The sequence below is a fragment of the Dreissena polymorpha genome, chromosome 6 (genome assembly GCF_020536995.1).
Source record: "Dreissena polymorpha isolate Duluth1 chromosome 6, UMN_Dpol_1.0, whole genome shotgun sequence".
NCBI classification, from domain to species: domain Eukaryota; kingdom Metazoa; phylum Mollusca; class Bivalvia; order Myida; family Dreissenidae; genus Dreissena; species Dreissena polymorpha.
Window position 1 is genome coordinate 88952362 of NC_068360.1, and position 18314 is coordinate 88970675.

Consider the following 18314-nt stretch of genomic DNA (forward strand, 5'->3'; position numbering starts at 1 on the left):
CGTACCTCACAATGTCTTTACAGTTAATGCTACATTGAACCTTTGGAATGCATCAATGTACTTTTTTACCACAACTAAATGCTGTGGGTTTGAACCCTTCTGAGTGTGTTCAAGCAGTTGTTGGCCTCTGAAGAGACTGTAAGTAAGGATATGACCTATGAATTATCATTTTGTGAATTGCTTGATAAAAAAAAGAAAACTGTTTCGATGAGTAAAACCCAATTAATGAAAGATAAAATATTTTATTCATAACAACCACCAAAAGCTAAAGCGTCAGAGATGGGTCTTGTTATTATAATACATGTGCTCATAGACCTTGATAATATCGCCTTATGAGCTGACTTGGCAGACCATCAAGACATTTTTGGTCATTAATAACCTGTCGTTGTTTCATTTTTAAGCAGTTCACAAAATTATCATTCATAATATATATCCTAACTAACCATCTCTTCAGAGGCCAACAACTGGTTAAACACACTCAGAAAGGTTCAAACCCACAGCATTTCGTTATTGCTGTCAAAGTGCAGTTCAAAGATGTAATATACAATTTACTGAACAGACATTGTGAGGTACAAGGCACACACACACATGCACTAGAAACACAGAACATACATAAAGAGGTATTAACCAAAATGTACACTTTATGTAAGTTGGTAGTGGTGACAAACAAATCTCCACAACAATCCAATGAGAGCTGATCATTTAATACAATAAAAGCCTTACCCCTTACATGCCCTTTCTTCTCTGTACTTGTAACCAGATGTGCGTGAAGATGTGTCCTTTTTTCTAACAGTGCGTTAGAACTTAAAGGTTCAGAGCAAGCTTCTTCGTCACCATCACCTTCATTACCTGTATTAAATAAAGCATTCTCCCGTCACTTTTGACAAGCATTCAATTTTGGCACTTTATCTTGTCTTTACCTCTTGCATTGCATTCCACTGATATACAGACAAGCTATTGACATTACCGCTGTTTCTGGGAATACCAGAAGTGCTGTATCACTACCATCTCAGTAAGCATATACCCTACATTTTTACATGATTTCTTGTATTCAGTGGGAATTGAACCCACAGCAGCCAGACACCCTGGTTAAGAAACGTAATGCTCTCGGGTATATGCAAGGTATAAGGATTGATAATTGGAAATGTTAAAACACTGTGAGGTACAAGGTACACACACACAGTAAAATGCTATTTACTCCACTGAACACATACAAACAGAGGTATCAATAGTCTATTGTAAAGGAAAACAAGGGCTGTTTGTAAAACATGCATGCCCCCCATACGGGCTGTCCGTTGTAGTGGCAGCCATTGTGTGAATACGATTTTTGTCACTGTGACCTTGACCTTTGACCTAGTGACCTGAAAATCAATAGTGGTCATCTGCGAGTCACGATCAATGTACCTATGAAGTGTCATGATCCTAGGCAAAAGCATTCTTGAGTTATCATCCGAAAATCATTTTACTATTTCGGGTCACCGTGACCTTGACCTTCAACCTTGTGACCTCAAAATCAATAGGGGTCATCTGCGAGTCATGATCAATCTACCTATGAAGTTTCATGATCCTAGGCATATGTGTTCTTGAGTTATCATCCAAAAACCATTTTACTATTTCGGGTCACCGTGACCTTGACCTTTGACCTAGTGACCTCAAAATCAATAGGGGTCATCTGCGAGTCATGATCAATCTACCAAATAAGTTTCATGATCCTAGGCGTATGCGTTCTTGAGTTATCATCCGGAAACCATTTTACTATTTCGGGTCACCGTGACCTTGACCTTTGACCTAGTGACCCCAAAATCAATAGGGGTCATCTGCGAGTCATGATCAATCTACCCATGAAGTTTCATGATCCTAGGCGTATGCGTTCTTGACTTATCATCCGGAAACCATTTTACTATTTCGGGTCACCGTGACCTTGACCTTTGACCTAGTGACCTTAAAATCAATAGGGGTCATCTGCAAGTCATGATCAATGTACCTATGAAGTTTCATGATCCTAGCCCCAAGCGTTTTTGAGTTATCATCCGGAAACCACCTGGTGGACGGACCGATCGACAGGCCGACCGACATGTGCAAAGCAATATACCCCCTCTTCTTCGTAGGGGGGCATAAAAATGAAACAACGACAGGTTATTAATGACCAAAAATGTCTTGATGGTCTGCCAAGTCAGCTCATAAGGCGATATTATCAAGGTCTATGAGCACATGTATTATAATAACAAGACCCATCTCTGACGCTTTAGCTTTTGGTGGTTGTTATGAATAAAATATTTTATCTTTCATTAATTGGGTTTTACTCATCGAAACAGTTTTCTTTTTTTATCAAGCAATTCACAAAATGATAATTCATAGGTCATATCCTTACTTACAGTCTCTTCAGAGGCCAACAACTGCTTGAACACACTCAGAAGGGTTCAAACCCACAGCATTTAGTTGTGGTAAAACAGTACATTGATGCATTCCAAAGGTTCAATGTAGCATTAACTGTAAAGACATTGTGAGGTACGAGACACACACACACTAGAAACATAGTACAGACAGAAAAAGGTAATCACCAAAATGTAATTATTTAAGTACATTGTTAAGGGATCACAAATAAATATCCACAACAACCAAAAGAGAGCTGGTCATTTATTATCATACCAGCCTTATCCTTAAGCTTGCCCTTTCTTGTCTGTTTTTGAAACAAGATGTGCTTGTAGCTGAGTCCATTTCTGCAGTTAGAACTGGAAGGTTCAATGCCAGCTTCTTCGTCATCATCATCATTATCTGTATGAAAATAAGCACTCACTGTCAACAGTGACAAAGTATTTGTATTTTCCTTTCATTTTTTTTACCTCTTGCACTGCATTTCATTGATAAACCAACACTCTATTTACGTTACCTCTGTTTCTGGGAATACAGGTAGTGCTATATTACTACCATCTTAAGTAAGCAGACACCCCTAGATTTTTACATAATTTTCTGTATTCAGTGGGACTCAAACCTACAGCAGCAAGAGACCCTGGTTAACAAACACACTGCTGTAATGTATATGCAATGTATAAGAATTGACATGTGGAAATTTTGAAAGGCTGTGAGGTACCAGGCACACACACAAACAGTAGAATGCTATGTACTCAACTGAACGCATACAGACAGAGGTATCCATAGTCTATTGTAAAAAACAAACAAATATGAATTAATGACATGGAGGAAGTAATGACCAGAAATGTCTTAAAGGTCTGAAAAGCCAGCTCATCAGGCCAAATTATCATGGCCTATGATCTCATTTATTATAATAATCAGACTCACCTCTGACGCTTTGGCCTTTGATGCTGATTTTGGAACCAGGAATGCTTGAAGGAGACGTTTTCACCAATACTGGATGGCTCATTTTTAGAATCAGTTCATTCTTTATCTGCAAAAAAAGAAACTTCCCTTGTTAAAGCGGGTATATACGATTTTTATATGTGTTCAATTCTAATATATTGATAAAATATGTTACAATAACACAAAATAGGCAAGAAAAATTATACATTAAAGTCGAATTTCATAAAATGCAGCAAAGACAAATTAGCGCCCCGAGCCGATAGTGACGTACATATTTTCTTACAATAACCGAAGCATTCGTCTTTGTATTAGGATCGGAGATGGTGTTCGTGTGTCGTATGAATAGATATCGTTGCAGGAATTCAAATAAACCGTTAAACTAAGTTTAGATGCACATCGTACATGTATGGTATACATGCTGGCGAATTCGGCTGTACAGCCGTTTTCAATTTCAGAATTAAATATCTGGCTTATTTCGCATTTTTCGACACATGTTCTTCTTAACTTTTATGTTAATTTATATTGAAATATATATATAATAAGTATTTTACACAGTTTATATAAATTCATTAATATTTGACAAAATCGTATATACCCGCTTTAATGTATTTTTTCTGACATAAATTAGGTTTTGCTCCTGAAAACAGTTTTTTTTAAAGCATGCAGTACATAAACATTATCATAAATAAGTAATAACTGAATTAACAACCTCCTCAGAGGCCAATACTGGTTTTAAGGCTTAAGTTGGGTTCATACCCACCGCATTCACTTATTGTGGTCCAAAAATGCAGTAATGCAATCAAAAAGGTGTAATATAACATTTACTGTAAAGACATTGTGAGGTACAAGGCACACAAACACACATTAGAAGCACATTACATACGGATAGAGGTATTCACTGAAATCTTTAACTGAAAGGATTGATATCTGGAAATTTTGAAACGCTGTGAGGTACCAGCAACACACACACGCAGTAGAATGCTATTTACTCAACTGAATGCATACAGACAGAGGTATCCATAGTCTATTGTAAAGGTAACACAAATATGAATCAAAGACATGGAGGAAATAATGACCAGAAATGTCTTGAAGGTCTGCAAAGCCAGCTCATCAGGCCAAATTATCGTGATCTTTGACCTCATTAAATATTATATTCAGACCCACCTCTGTACTTTGGCTATTGGTGCTCATTTTGGAACCAGGAGAGCTTGAAGAGGAGTTGTTTTCAGTACAACTGGATGGCTCATTTCTAGAAACACTCCCATCGTCATCTGCCAGAAAAGAAACATCCCATGTAAATGAATTTTATCCTCAATCAATTGGATTTTGCACCTCCAAACTGTTTTTTACATTTTTTTTAAACAAGCAATTCATAAAAATATCATTCATAAGTCATAACTGAACTAACCAACCTTTTCAGAGGCCACCAACTGGTTGTACAGCCTAATAAGGGTTGAAACCCACAGGATTTAGTTATTGTGGTAAAAAAGTGCATTAATACAATCCAAGGTTTAATATAACATTTACGGTACAGACATTGTGAGGTTCGAGTCACATATACACTAGAAACATAGTACATACAGATAGAGGTATTAACCAAATGTAATTCTTTAAGTAAGTTGGTAAGGGATCACAAACAAATCTGCACAACAACCAAAAGAGAGCTGGTCATTTATTATAATACCAGCCTTACCCTTTAAGCTTGCCCTTTCTTGTCTGTTCTTGAAACAAGATGTGCCTGTAGCCAAGTCCATTTCCGCACCGTCAGAACTCGAAGGTTCAAAGCCAGCTTCTTCGTCATCATCATCATCATCATTATCTGTATGAAATAAAGCACTCATTGTCAACTGTGACAAAGTATTTGTATTTGCCTATCATTAAGTTTTTACCTCTTGCACTGCATTTCACTGATAAACAAAACATCTTACATGTATTTACAAAACCTCTGTTTCTGGGAATACCGGTAGTGATTATCACTACCATCTCAAGTAAGCAGACACCCCTAGATTTTTACATTATTTTCTGTATTCAGTGGGACTCAAACCCACAGCAGCCAGAGACCCTGGTTAACAAACACACTGCTGTAATGTATATGCAATGCATAAGAATTGACATATGGAAATTTTGAAACGCTGTGAGGTACCAGGCACACACACACACACACGCAGTAGAATGCTATGTACTCAACTGAACACATACAGACAGAGGTATCCATAGTCTATTGTAAAAAAACCCACAAATATAAATCAAAGACATGGAGGAAATAATGACCCGAAATGTCTTAAAGGTCTGAAAAGCCAGCTCATCAGGCCAAATTATCGTGATCTTTGATCTCATTTATTATAATAATCAGACTCACCTCTGACTCTTTGGCCTTGATGCTGATTTTGAAACCAGGAATGCTTGAAGGAGACGATTTCACCAATACTGGATGGCTCATTTTTAGAATCAGTTCAATCATTATCTGCAAAAAAAGAAACATCCCTTGTTAATGTATTTTTTCTGTAATTAATTGGGTTTTGCTCCTGCAAACGTTTTTTTTAAAGCATGCAGTTAATAAAAATTATCATAAATAAGTAATAACTGAATTAACAACCTCAGAGGCCAAGACTGGTTTTTAGGCTTAAGTTGGGTTCATACCCACCGCATTTACTTATTGTGGTCCAAAAAAGCAGTAATGCAATTCAAAGTTGTAATATAACATTTACTGTTAAGACATTGTGAGGTACAAGGCACACAAACACACACTAGAAGCACATTACATACGGATAGAGGTATTGAAATCTTTAACTGAAAGGATTGATATCTGGAAATTTTGAAACGCTGTGAGGTACTAGAAACACACACACACACACACAGTAGAGTGCTATGTACTCAACTGAACACATACATACAGAGGTATCCATAGTCTATCGTAAAGGAAACAAATATATGACTTACAAACATGGAGCAAATAATGACCAGAAAAGTCTTGAATGTTTGCAAAGCCAGCTCATCAGGCCAAATTGTCGTGATCTTTGACCTTATTTAATATTATAATCAGACCCACCTCTGACACTTTGGCCTTTGGTGCTCATTTTTAGGACCAGGAGAGCTTGAGGGGATGTTTTCAGCATACTGGAATGATGGCTCATTTCTAGAATAATGCCCGTCAACATCTTCCAGAAAAGAAACATCTCATGTCAATGTATTGTATATTGAATCAATTGGATTTTGCACCTCCAAACAGATAAACATGTTTTTTAAGCAGTTCACAAAATTATTGTTCATAAGTCATAACTGAAGTAACTACCTTTTCAGAGACCACCAACCGGTTGTACGACATAATAAGGATAAAAACGCACAGCATTTAATCATTGTAATCAAAAAGTTCAGTAATGCAATCCAAAGGTGTAATATAACATTAACTGTTCACACATTGTGAGGTACGAGGCACACACACATTAGAAACACACTAAATACAGATAGAGGTATTCACCAAAATGTAATTTTTTAAGTAAGCTGATAAGGAATCACAAACAAATCTCCACAAAACCCGCAAAAGAGCTGATCATTTATTATAAAACCAGCCGTATCCCTTAAACTTGCACTTTCTAGTCTGTTCTTGAAACAAGATGTGCCTGTAGATGAGTCCTTTTCGGCATTTTTAGAACTGGAAGGTTCAAAGCCAGCTTCTTCGAACTCATCATCATCATCATCATCATCATTATCTGTATATCTGTATGAAATAAAGCACTCTCTGTCAACTTTGACAAATTATTTGTATTTGGCTTTTAATGTGCTTTAGCTCTTGCACTTCATTTCACAGATATACATACACACCATTTACATTACCTCTGTTTCTGGGAATACTGGTAGTGCTGTATCACTACCATCTTAAGTAAGCATATACCCCTACATTTACATGATTTTCTGTATTCAGTGGGACTCAAACCCAAAGCAGAAAGAACCCCTTGTTAACAAACACACTGCTGTAATGTACATGTATATGCGATGTATGTGGAATGATATTCAGAAATATTAAAACGCTGTGAGGTACCAGACACATTTACTGTTAAGAAATTGTGAGGTACAAAGCACACAAACACACACTAGAAGCACATTACATACAGATAGAGGTATTGAAATCTTTAACTGAAAGGATTGATATCTGGACATTTTGAAACGCTGTGAGGTACTAGAAACACACACACACACACAGTATAATTCTATGGACTCAACTGATCACATACAGACAGAGGTATCCATAGTCTATTGTAAAGGTAACAAGTATATGAACCAACAAGAGATGTGTTGGCCAGAAACACAATGCCCCCTTCTGCGCCGCTTTGAAACCATATATTTGAGCTTTGACCTTGAAGGATGACCTTGACCTTTCATCACTTAAAATGTGCAGCTCCATAAGAAACACATGCATGCCAAATATCAAGTTGCTATCTGAAGCGACATATATGTTATGAGCATTTTTCGAAACCTAAACGATTGGGTTCATATTGATAAAGAAGTTTGCAAAATATGAAAGCAATATGTCAAGGGACATTGAAAATATTTGAGATGGTACGCAAACTTTAACATAGATATATCAATATTTGCATATTCTAGGTGAAAAAAGGGCCATTATTCTTACAAAATGCTTGATACAGATGTCTTCTCTTGTTAATAGGGTGTTGTCATATTGGTAAAGAAGTATGCAAATTATTAAAGCAATATAACAAGGGACATAGAAAATATTTGGGGTGGTACGCAAACTTTAACATTTGCACACTCACGCTAACGTGACGCCGACGCCGGGGTGAGTAGGATAGTTCCACTATATGTATTTCATACATAATAGTCGAGCTAAAAAGATTGTGGTTGGTGTTGATGAAAGATCAAAAGCTGTATCAATTAGATAAAAAATAATGAATGCCTTTTTCTGTGCAGTTCTTAGCTGCATCACACGCAAATCAATGACAGAGTGTTGAATCGAAATACAATGTAAATGATCAAATAAAAGTCAACTGGCTAGACACGAAAGAATCTGTACATATTTGAAATATGTATACGCACATTCTTAAAAAAAAGCTGGTTAAGATTTTGTTTACACATTACAAGTAATTTTATACAGCAATATTCAACACTAGTTCCTCCTTTATAGTGACAATCAAGATGGTGATGTCCGTACGGAAACAGGTATTTTTCGCTGTTGTATGCCTGTTTGTTACTTTTGTTAAATTTGTAAATTCTGTTCAATTTCCAGCCATATCAGAAAGAAAGTGATTAGCGCTTATTTCCTATTAATGTTTGTGTTATACCTCGACTTAACTCACTTCCAACTTTCTTCTATGCGGAAGCAGTGATTTTAAGATTCGCGCTTGGAGTTTGTTACATTACCAGCAAAAATAGCCGTTTAAATCCATTTTATTTAAAAGTTTAAAAAAACTATCAAAGTAAAATAAACGGAAAACAGTCTGTATTATTTTACATATACCTATTGTCGTATTGTCCGGGGTCCGACGTCTTTCGCCAGTTGTGCTATATCACTACCATCTTAAGTAAGCAAAGAACGTTTTTACATGATTTTCTGTTTTCAGTGGGACTCAAACCCACAGCAGAGACCCTGATTAACAAACACACTAAGGTGGTGCGGTGGTCGAGTGGTAACACTCTGGTCTACCATTCCAGAGGTCCCCAGTTCAATTCCCGGCCGGGGCACTGGAAATTTCAGAAATACTTCAAGTGTTTCCCACCCAACTAGAGATGTACTGGTATGAAACCCAGGTAATTCTCCCGTGTATTGGTGCTATACACTGAGCACGTAAAAGAACCAAGGGATCTATTCGCAAAGAGCTATGGTATCGCAACCGGATCCCTTGTATCCCAATACTGTCTCTTCTGCTTGCTGTCTCTTCAGCAAAAACCAAAGGACCCCATTAGAAATAAGTGGTTGCACTTTCATGGGATATCCTTGACTGCAAGGTCAAAAGAAATACATACTAGGTCACCATGGTGTAATGGATATGGTGTCTGCCTATCAACAGGGAGGTCACAAGTTCGATCCAAACAATGGGAGTGTTCTTTAGATTTTCCCCAAAGACACCAAGTACTGGTTCTAGGCCCAGGAAACGGACTCAAGAGCGTTTCAATAAGCCTGTGGCTTTTTATGCCATCAAGCTAAATTAAATAGGTTTAAACTAACAAACACACTACTGGAATATTTATGCAATTTTTAAGGATTGACATCTGGAAATGTTAATACGCTGTGAGGTACAAGGCAAACACACATGCAGCGTAATGCTATGTACTCAACTGATTACATACAGACAAAGGTATCCATAGTCTACCGTAAAGGTAACAAGAATATCAGTAAAAGACATGGAGCAAATAATGACCAGAAATGTCTTAAAGGTCAGCAAAGCCAGCTCATCAGGCCAAATTATCATGGTCGTTGATCTCACTCATTATAATCAAAGTACTGGCAGTACTGGTGTGACGATGCTTTTGAAGAGGATGGATATAAAACATCAATTTAAGTTTATCTATATCACCACAATTGTGTATGTTGATACGAACGTTTGGGTACGATAAAAAATTTGGGTACTAAAATTTTGGGTACGAAAAAAAATTTGGTACGAAAAAATTTTGCGTACAAAACATTTTTGGTACGAAAAAAAGTTTAGGGGTACGGGGAAGTAGTACTCGTGGGTAACTTGACCCATTGAGCGAAACTGGGAGGCGGGTCACATTCTTGTTCATTAAGTATGGCAATACATTCATGATGATTCTCGAAAGTAGGTATGAGCACATAGCCGGACCATGTGAGCTCAATCGTATGAGCACTTGACTATCCGAGTTCGCCCACGAACATATTGATAAGTTAACACATAGCGAAATGACCTTATACATGTATATGCTGAAATCTAACAATCAAACGAAATATCAAACATGGTATGTACACTTAGGTGGTTGTGTAATTTCTGTTAGAATATCGTATTCAATATGTAAATTTTAAATGATTGTGCCCGCACTTGAGTTTGTTGCCTTGTTTGAGTCTATACGCGCCTAGGCTGCACCCAGTGTGTGTATTTGTGTTTTTCCAAGGTAATGAGTTACCTCCGCGCTGAGGCTGCATAATGTTGGGACCCGGAGTGTGTCCAGCACTCTTACATAATAAGATTAGATTGACGACAGTTGTGACGAATTTTGAATGATAGCTGCAATTTCCAGCTATTTGTTTTGTACTGAAATACTTTTTAATTTTTTATATGGTCAAATGCTGCGGGGGAGGGGGGGGTGAGATTTTCTGTAAAAAAAACAACTGTCAGGAATGGTGACCACAAAACATACAAAATATAACATTGCGCCGGCAGCGGGAATCGAACCGGTGTCGTAAAGGTGAAAAAGCGAACGTCCTTACCACTGCGCTAGCGGGACGGACAATTACGCAAAAAAAAATTGTTTTATCTAGGATATATATCATAGCAGTGCAGCGTTTACAATTTGCAGGTTTGAAATCGTTCGCATTCTTGAGTTTTGTGATGACGTAAAAAGTTAATTTTACATGTTTTTATTCGCAATTTATTTACTAAATCGAGAACAAATATCAAACAAAATAGAGAAAAATATATAGTTGTTTCATTGGTCCATAAAAATAAAATGGATGTAAAAATACTAATTTGAAATTAATGTTCTGATACACTTATTGAATCTGTTTCCCCAGGATATGCTGTTCTATTGATATTTACCTTTATCAACACGAACGACAACTCTGCTAGGAAAATGTTATCAATGAAAATCAACGAGCAATCTCCTACGCAGTGGCGAATGCCAAGGGAAGTAACTGAAAAATCGAATTATCTCAATCGGACTGGCTCGGTCTTTTACATAGGTCGCCATTGTGAAGATTTTTTTTACTGGTTATCAAACCTTGGACGCTGCTGTTCCAGCATCGTCAATAATCAGACGCCCCTCTAAGACTTTGACCTCTGGTGCTCTTTTGGAACCAGGAGAGTTTGAATGAAGAGTTCTTTTCAGCATATTGGATCAATTTGGATGGGTCATTTCTAGAATCACTCAATTCTTTATCTGCCATGTTACTGAATTGTATCGTTTATTAATTGAGTTCTGCTCCTGCAAACCGTTTTTTTAAATCAAGAAGTTCACAAAAGGATCATTCATAAGGCATAACTGAAGTAACCACCTTCTCAGAGGACACCGACTAGTTTTACCGCCTAATAAGGGTTTAAACCCACCAAATTCACAAAATTTGTAAAACTTTAAGTTGATAAGGATTGACATCTTGACATGCTAATACACTGTGAGGTACCAGGCACACACACACACAGTAGAATGCTATGGACTCAACTGAATACATACAGACAGAGGTATCCATAGTCTATTGTAAAGGTAATAAAAAATATATGAATGAAATACATGGAAGAAAGACCAGAAATGTCTTAAAGGTCTGCAAAGCCAGCTCATCGGGCAAAATTTCATGATCTATGACCTCTTTTAATATAATATTCAGACAGACCACTGAAGCTTTGGCCTTTGGGCTCATTTTGGAACCAGGAGAGCTTGAAGAATTGTTTTCAGGAAATAATGATTGGCTCATTTCTAGAACCAACCCCATCATCATCTGCTGGTAAAGAAACACCCAAATATCAATATCAGTATTAAAAACAATTACTTAGAAAGCTGTTTTCTAAGTTAATTCGTGTAACAGACCCTTTGAAAATTTGTTTTGCACTTTGATGAGCCAGGTTTGTTTTAACAACATATCTAACAAAAACAAGAGAGCCATCACAGCTCTATATGGCACATCTAAGAAACATGTCTAAAAACGTAAACTCTTCTTATTCCTATGCAATTATGTTTTCAAGACCTGACTATAATCAGTACAGCATAGACTTAACAGGCATTTGACTTAACAGGGATATAATTTTAAACCTGTGTGACAAATATTCAAAATTTTCATCTTGTATGCTTTCCGACCTAAGAATCTCAGATCATTATAATCTCACCATCCACTAAAGCTCACTTTGTAAAACATGTACTAGGTTAGTGTTAAGAAGCCAAATTTCAGCGTTAAGATGATAACCCACATAACTCTGATAATTTTCTGGAAATATGAGTGTAGACGTTTATTTGTGTGTGTAACAAACAAAGAAAGAATGAAGAATATAATTATTATCATAAATGTATTAGTATCCACAAGAATCTTATTTAATAATCAATCAAACCGCATTTAAATAAAGTATTTTTCGCCTCAAATTCAGTGCTTCATTTAATGTTTGTTATTTGATTTTTATTTATTTTCATGCATTGACACTAACAATATACAATGTGAGAGCCTTTCCTTACGAGGCCCAGGTCCTTGCAAGGAGGGTGTTGCCATACCCTCCCCCCCACCCAAGCTCCTCTCACCAATATTTTTTACGAATGTATTTGTCAAACAACGGAGTCTGGTGCTTTTTTGCTCTTTTCAAATTGATGCTCTGCGATGTGTAAGTCATAGAGCGACGTACTTTTTTAAATAATGGATCAATACTTTCCCATTACACCGTATGTCACATTGTGCATTAATTCTGATATATTTTATTATTCTAAAATACTACATGTACTGAGTTGAACATCTATACTTAATTACTGCACGTGATTTGTTGCAACATGCACAATTACCATGTGGGGAAATTAATTTTTTAACCCATAAAATTGTTAAAATTCGCAGAAATCGAATATTCTATTACCCCCATGTGGCATTTATGTCGATAACATTCAGAAGTAGGTACCTGTACACTGAAGTAGGTTCCGTGTGTTTTTTTTAAGTATGGAATATTCATACGCTTATAGTAAAACGTGTTTTTTTTTACATTAACCATTTTCTTTAACATTTTCAACTTAAATATCCAGCTGCATGATTTAATCGCGAGTTTTCGTTTTTGTGATCGGGAACACTAGAATAGCATGTATGGGTTGGCATGTAAACCTCTTTAAAGTAACAGAATACTAGGGCTTAAATATTAACTTTAACACCGTCAACTAAGACTTAATTAATATCGTTATAGAGGGCATACATTTTTTTGTAACATAGATGTTTCTGAATGAAATATTTAAGGACATCTGTGCATTTGTCCAAGATCTTTTCTGGTTATATTTAAACTTAACTATTACATTTTCAATATGATGACAACCACAAAATTGAACATTTTTCATCGCTTTATAGACTACAGAACTACTCCAGTGCAATGAGGAATCACAAGTTTGTGACAAACATTGGGGCGCTCTTCACACCATGAAGATTGAAATTTATGTTCTTATTTTCAGACTGGTGGTGGGGAATGCGTTCAATCTGACTGAGCAGTTGTTATTTTAATTTGTCAAAGGCACTCATGGGTAGTACTTATACCAAATTTCACCGAAAATGTAAGATTGTTTAACACATCGCGTCATTTTCAAAAAATATTTTTTGAGCAACACACAATGTTGGTATTAAAAACTCACTTGTTTACAAATGGCAACGAATCCAAAACAAGAGCACCGCATAACCGGTGCCACGCTTGGCTACGGGTGAAGTTTTGAATAAATGAAAGGTTGTCAGATTATATCTTTTTTAAAGGTCACAGTGACCTTGACCTTTGACCTAGTGACCCAAAAATGAGTGGCGTGTAGAACTCATCAAGGTGCATCTACATATGAAGTTTCAAAGTTGTAGGTGGAAGCAATTTGATTTTAGAGCCAATGTTCAAAACCTTAACAAAATGTTAAGGTTTTAGCACGACGTGGACGGCGGATGGCAGACGACACGACAAGCTGGCTATGACAATACCTCGGGTTTTCTCCGAAAATGCCGAGCTAAAAACAGGAACTGGTAACTGGCTTGTTGTGAAAACAACAGAGGTTTAACACTTTATAAATTACCGGACAGTAAGTCAGATGATAATGGATTTCACAGTTGGCATCTTTAATTTTTTTGTTGGCAATGTCCGACATGCAACAAACTTTAGCCATGTCTGATTTAGGGAGTGAAAACATCACATCTGATTCACTCCGATCTTGCCCAAGGCTTGCTAAAGAAAAGCGTACAGTTTATATAGTATTGACAGGCCTGTACGCTGAAGCTGACCCCATATCAAAAGTCAACCAGAGTCGTAACATATTTATGTCATGCTATAAATCAAAGACAATTCATTTTCTTGGATACTTTCTACATATATTGGTGAATGAATATAAATTACTGCATGGAGGCATATTTTAAGGTACAAATGTTTCAAATGCATCTTACAATAGATGAAAATAACTATCATCAGCCTGAAATTCACAATTTTGACGCCATTGTCGCTTTGTCACGTGACGAGTTTTCATTTGGATACGTTTAGATCGACCTTGTAATTTTTTCTGAAATGGTAAACATTACATTCGTTTTCTGATATTTATTATTTGTGAATAACAACTTATGTCTGGTGGATTAAAGTACTGATTTCAAAGTGAATCAGGTAATTTTAAATATTTTACTTTTGAGTTTGAATTTACACTACAATTTGTTAAAGCGGGTATTTACGTTTTTTTATATGTGTTTAATTGTAATATACTGATAAAATATGTGACAATAACACAAAATAGGTAAGACAAATTATACATTAAAGCCGAATTTCATAAAATGCAGCAAAGACAATAAGCGCCCCGAGCAGATTATGACGTACATATTTTCCTAAAATAACCGAAGCATTCGTCTTTGTATTAGGATCGGAGTTAGTGTTCGTGTGTAGTATGAATAGATATCGTTGCAGGAATTCAAATAAACCGTTAAACTAAGTTTAGATTCACATCGTCGTACATGTCTGGTATACATGCTGGTGAATTCGGCTGTACAGCCGTTTTCAATTTCAGGATTAAATATTTGGCTTAGTTCGCATTTTTCGACACATGTTCTTCTTAACTTTTTTTTAAATTTATATTGAAATATATATATATAATAAGTTTTTTTAAACATTTTATATAAATTCATAAATATTTGACAAAATCGTATATACCCGCTTTAACAAAACAAGCAAGAATAATTCAAAATACCGGGAAAAATCTATCTGAATTTGAAAACACTTGAGCACATGGTATATTACTAAAAATAGAAATAATGTCATATGACCGTGAAATCTCGGGAGATTCACCAGAGCTCCAGATAAAGGCCGAAAAGCCGGAAATACGCCTTTTTCATGAAGAGTTACGCATTTATTTTTATAAACTGGACGTACAATTACGACATTAATATCTGTTTTACGCATTTACGAAAAAAATCTGGCCGTACTGATACGTCTGCGAGGCTTATTTGTTGGTCTCTAACCTAACGGCGCTTTTCGTTAATTTAAATTTCCGAAAAGTTGTAGACTTGGTTCATATATTAATGCCTATTCTGTCGCGTGATTTCCTGTAACTTATAAATCCGTCAAAAACAATATGTCTGCGCGCAATGTAATGCTGGTTTAACCGAAAGGAGTTCAAAACAACACTTTGTTGTCATATAATGACTACATACGGTGTCGTCTAATCATCCTGACATTAAATCTGTAAACCCAGAAAAAGACATTGTCGCTCCAATATTAAACGATTTGATTGCATCGGTGGCTTTAAACGTTAGAAAACACGATGGGAAACGGAGGAGACAGTGAAATAAGTGTTCATTTACTTAGCTTACTAGGTGGCTTGTGTTTTCTTGTCAAGAAAAATGAAGCAATAGTTTTAGTCATGAGTTTTAATGTGTAGTTGTATTTGCATCATAATTCAGAATGGAAAACCTTATACAGTAACTGTTTAAGAAGCTACATATATTTATTATAATTGCTGCAAATGTTTCTGTAAAGTCAGTTATACACCCTTCAATATTCAAGAACACGGGTAGTACAGTACTACCTGTATTTTTGGATATGGTAGTACAGGTACTAATTGATTTTAAGCGTTACTCCTTTTCTTTCTGTCAGTGGCAGTACCGTTACTAATTTCACAAATCCTTATCTGGAGCTCTGGATTCACATTTGAAAAATGTCTGTTGCATCACTGTTTTTCTCGATATGTTGAGCAGAGAATAAGTTTTAAATGTTTAAGATAGTATTTTGTGAAAGAATATATCAGTTAAATGTGAAAAATGTGGATCTTTCTGATAATGTGGTTGATTTGGGCCAATAACTGCTTTTAAAAGCTGTTTTGGACCGGTCTTTGTTAACTGTCAACTTTACGGGAATTTCTGGTTGACTTTCCTTATGGGTTTGATCCATAACGTTAACGTCGCACCAGTCAAAATTAATAAAATGCGAAAATCCTAAGTTATGGTACCCAGAACTAGCCCAAGGCTTAAGGACATATCACTTCCTGAAATGGTCAAAGTGGGTGGGGTAATGTTAAAGAATAATTCCTTATAAAAGCATTCTATATTAAGTTTGGAGCTATATGCATAATTAAAATAGCATATACTTCAGTGATACATGAACCAGTTGTAATGAAATCTTTCAAAAAGAGTAAATAATCACATATTTTCACCTTTAAAACCACTTTCTTCCTGGGCGACCAAAGTCCTTATTTTCTTATTTTCTTCATAAATTCACTGTTACCAGCTGGAACATACATCACTGTAGAACAAAGTGTTAGAGTATTATTAAATTTAACACACTAGAAACACTTAAAGAAACATTCTTTTTTGTAAGAAAAAATGTAAACAACTGAACGTATAAAAACTAGCGCGAAACGACTGTCCTGTTTATTTCTTGTAAGAATTGCAGTAAATAATGATCGATTAAAGTAAGGAGAAAATCTACTAAATGACGAGTAATTAACTGTTATTTATTATTACATAAAAACACGATGTCATTATTTATTTCTTTTATGTTAAGAAAAAATACTGTTGAAAATAACTGTGTGCTCGTAATTCACCTAAACCAGTTGCTGACCGATTCACCGAGGTCCTCTCTATATAGGGAGTAACGATAGATAAGGGGAGGTAACCAATCTACTCGGTAAATAGGTCAGTAACTGGTTTCCAGATTTATCTGCGCGCGCTCGTTTTCGAAACGGGAACCAAAAAAGCTTCTGAGATGGATGTCAAGTGTGTGGGGTCACACTCTGACACACAAACCAGTACTACAACGTTATACCGAGGTACTCGTAGAAACGAGCGGAAATTGTGTACAATGGTTTTTACAAGCGGTTGGCGAGGTACACGTACCGAGGTCTAGGGACAAGTACCTCGCTATTTTTTGGTACCTCGAAGTGTGGCTGTGTACTTCTATGAAGTACCTCGAAGTGTGATATAAACCAACGCACACACACACACACACACACACACACACACACACACACACACACACACACACACACACACACACACACACACACACACACACACACACACACACACACACACACACACACACACACACACACACACACACACACACACACACACACACACACACACACACACACACACACACACACACACACACACACACACACACACACACACACACACACACACACACACACACACACACACACACACACACACACACACACACACACACACACACACACACACACACACACACACACACACACACACACACACACACACACACACACACACACACACACACACACACACACACACACACACACACACACACACACACACACACACACACACACACACACACACACATATATATATATTTATTTATTTATTGATCTGAATGTGTGTGTGTTTTAAACATTTTAACCATGTCACACACATAATAATACAAGGATAGCACAAAAAGGAAGTAAATCCTTATTTCCATTGTGGCCTTTAATAAATTTAATGTAGTTGACATAGAAACAACAACAAATTAAACCTTTATGAGCAAAATAGAATTCAAAATTAATATCAGAGATCATTATCACAGAATTTTAATTGCATAAATTTGCACTATTCAAATACAAATAAAACTAGTAAAGATAACTCAAACAGCAGCAGGCAGATGGGATTTGAC

The 18314-nt window shown here is 36.3% G+C and overlaps 1 protein-coding gene across 1 annotated transcript; it reads right to left on the reverse strand.

Annotated features, from left to right (window-relative positions):
* Window positions 1-478: 478 nt before the first annotated feature.
* Window positions 479-16989, reverse strand: LOC127835886 (uncharacterized). The gene is made up of 8 exons (XM_052362310.1): window positions 16828-16989; window positions 6368-6476; window positions 5678-5782; window positions 5012-5137; window positions 4483-4589; window positions 3301-3406; window positions 2650-2775; window positions 479-849 (listed from the first exon to the last, which is right to left on the reverse strand). The coding sequence occupies exons 4-8, from the start codon at window positions 5070-5072 to the stop codon at window positions 479-481; spliced, it is 771 nt and encodes a 256-aa protein (XP_052218270.1). The 5' UTR covers window positions 5073-5137; window positions 5678-5782; window positions 6368-6476; window positions 16828-16989.
* Window positions 16990-18314: the final 1325 nt, after the last annotated feature.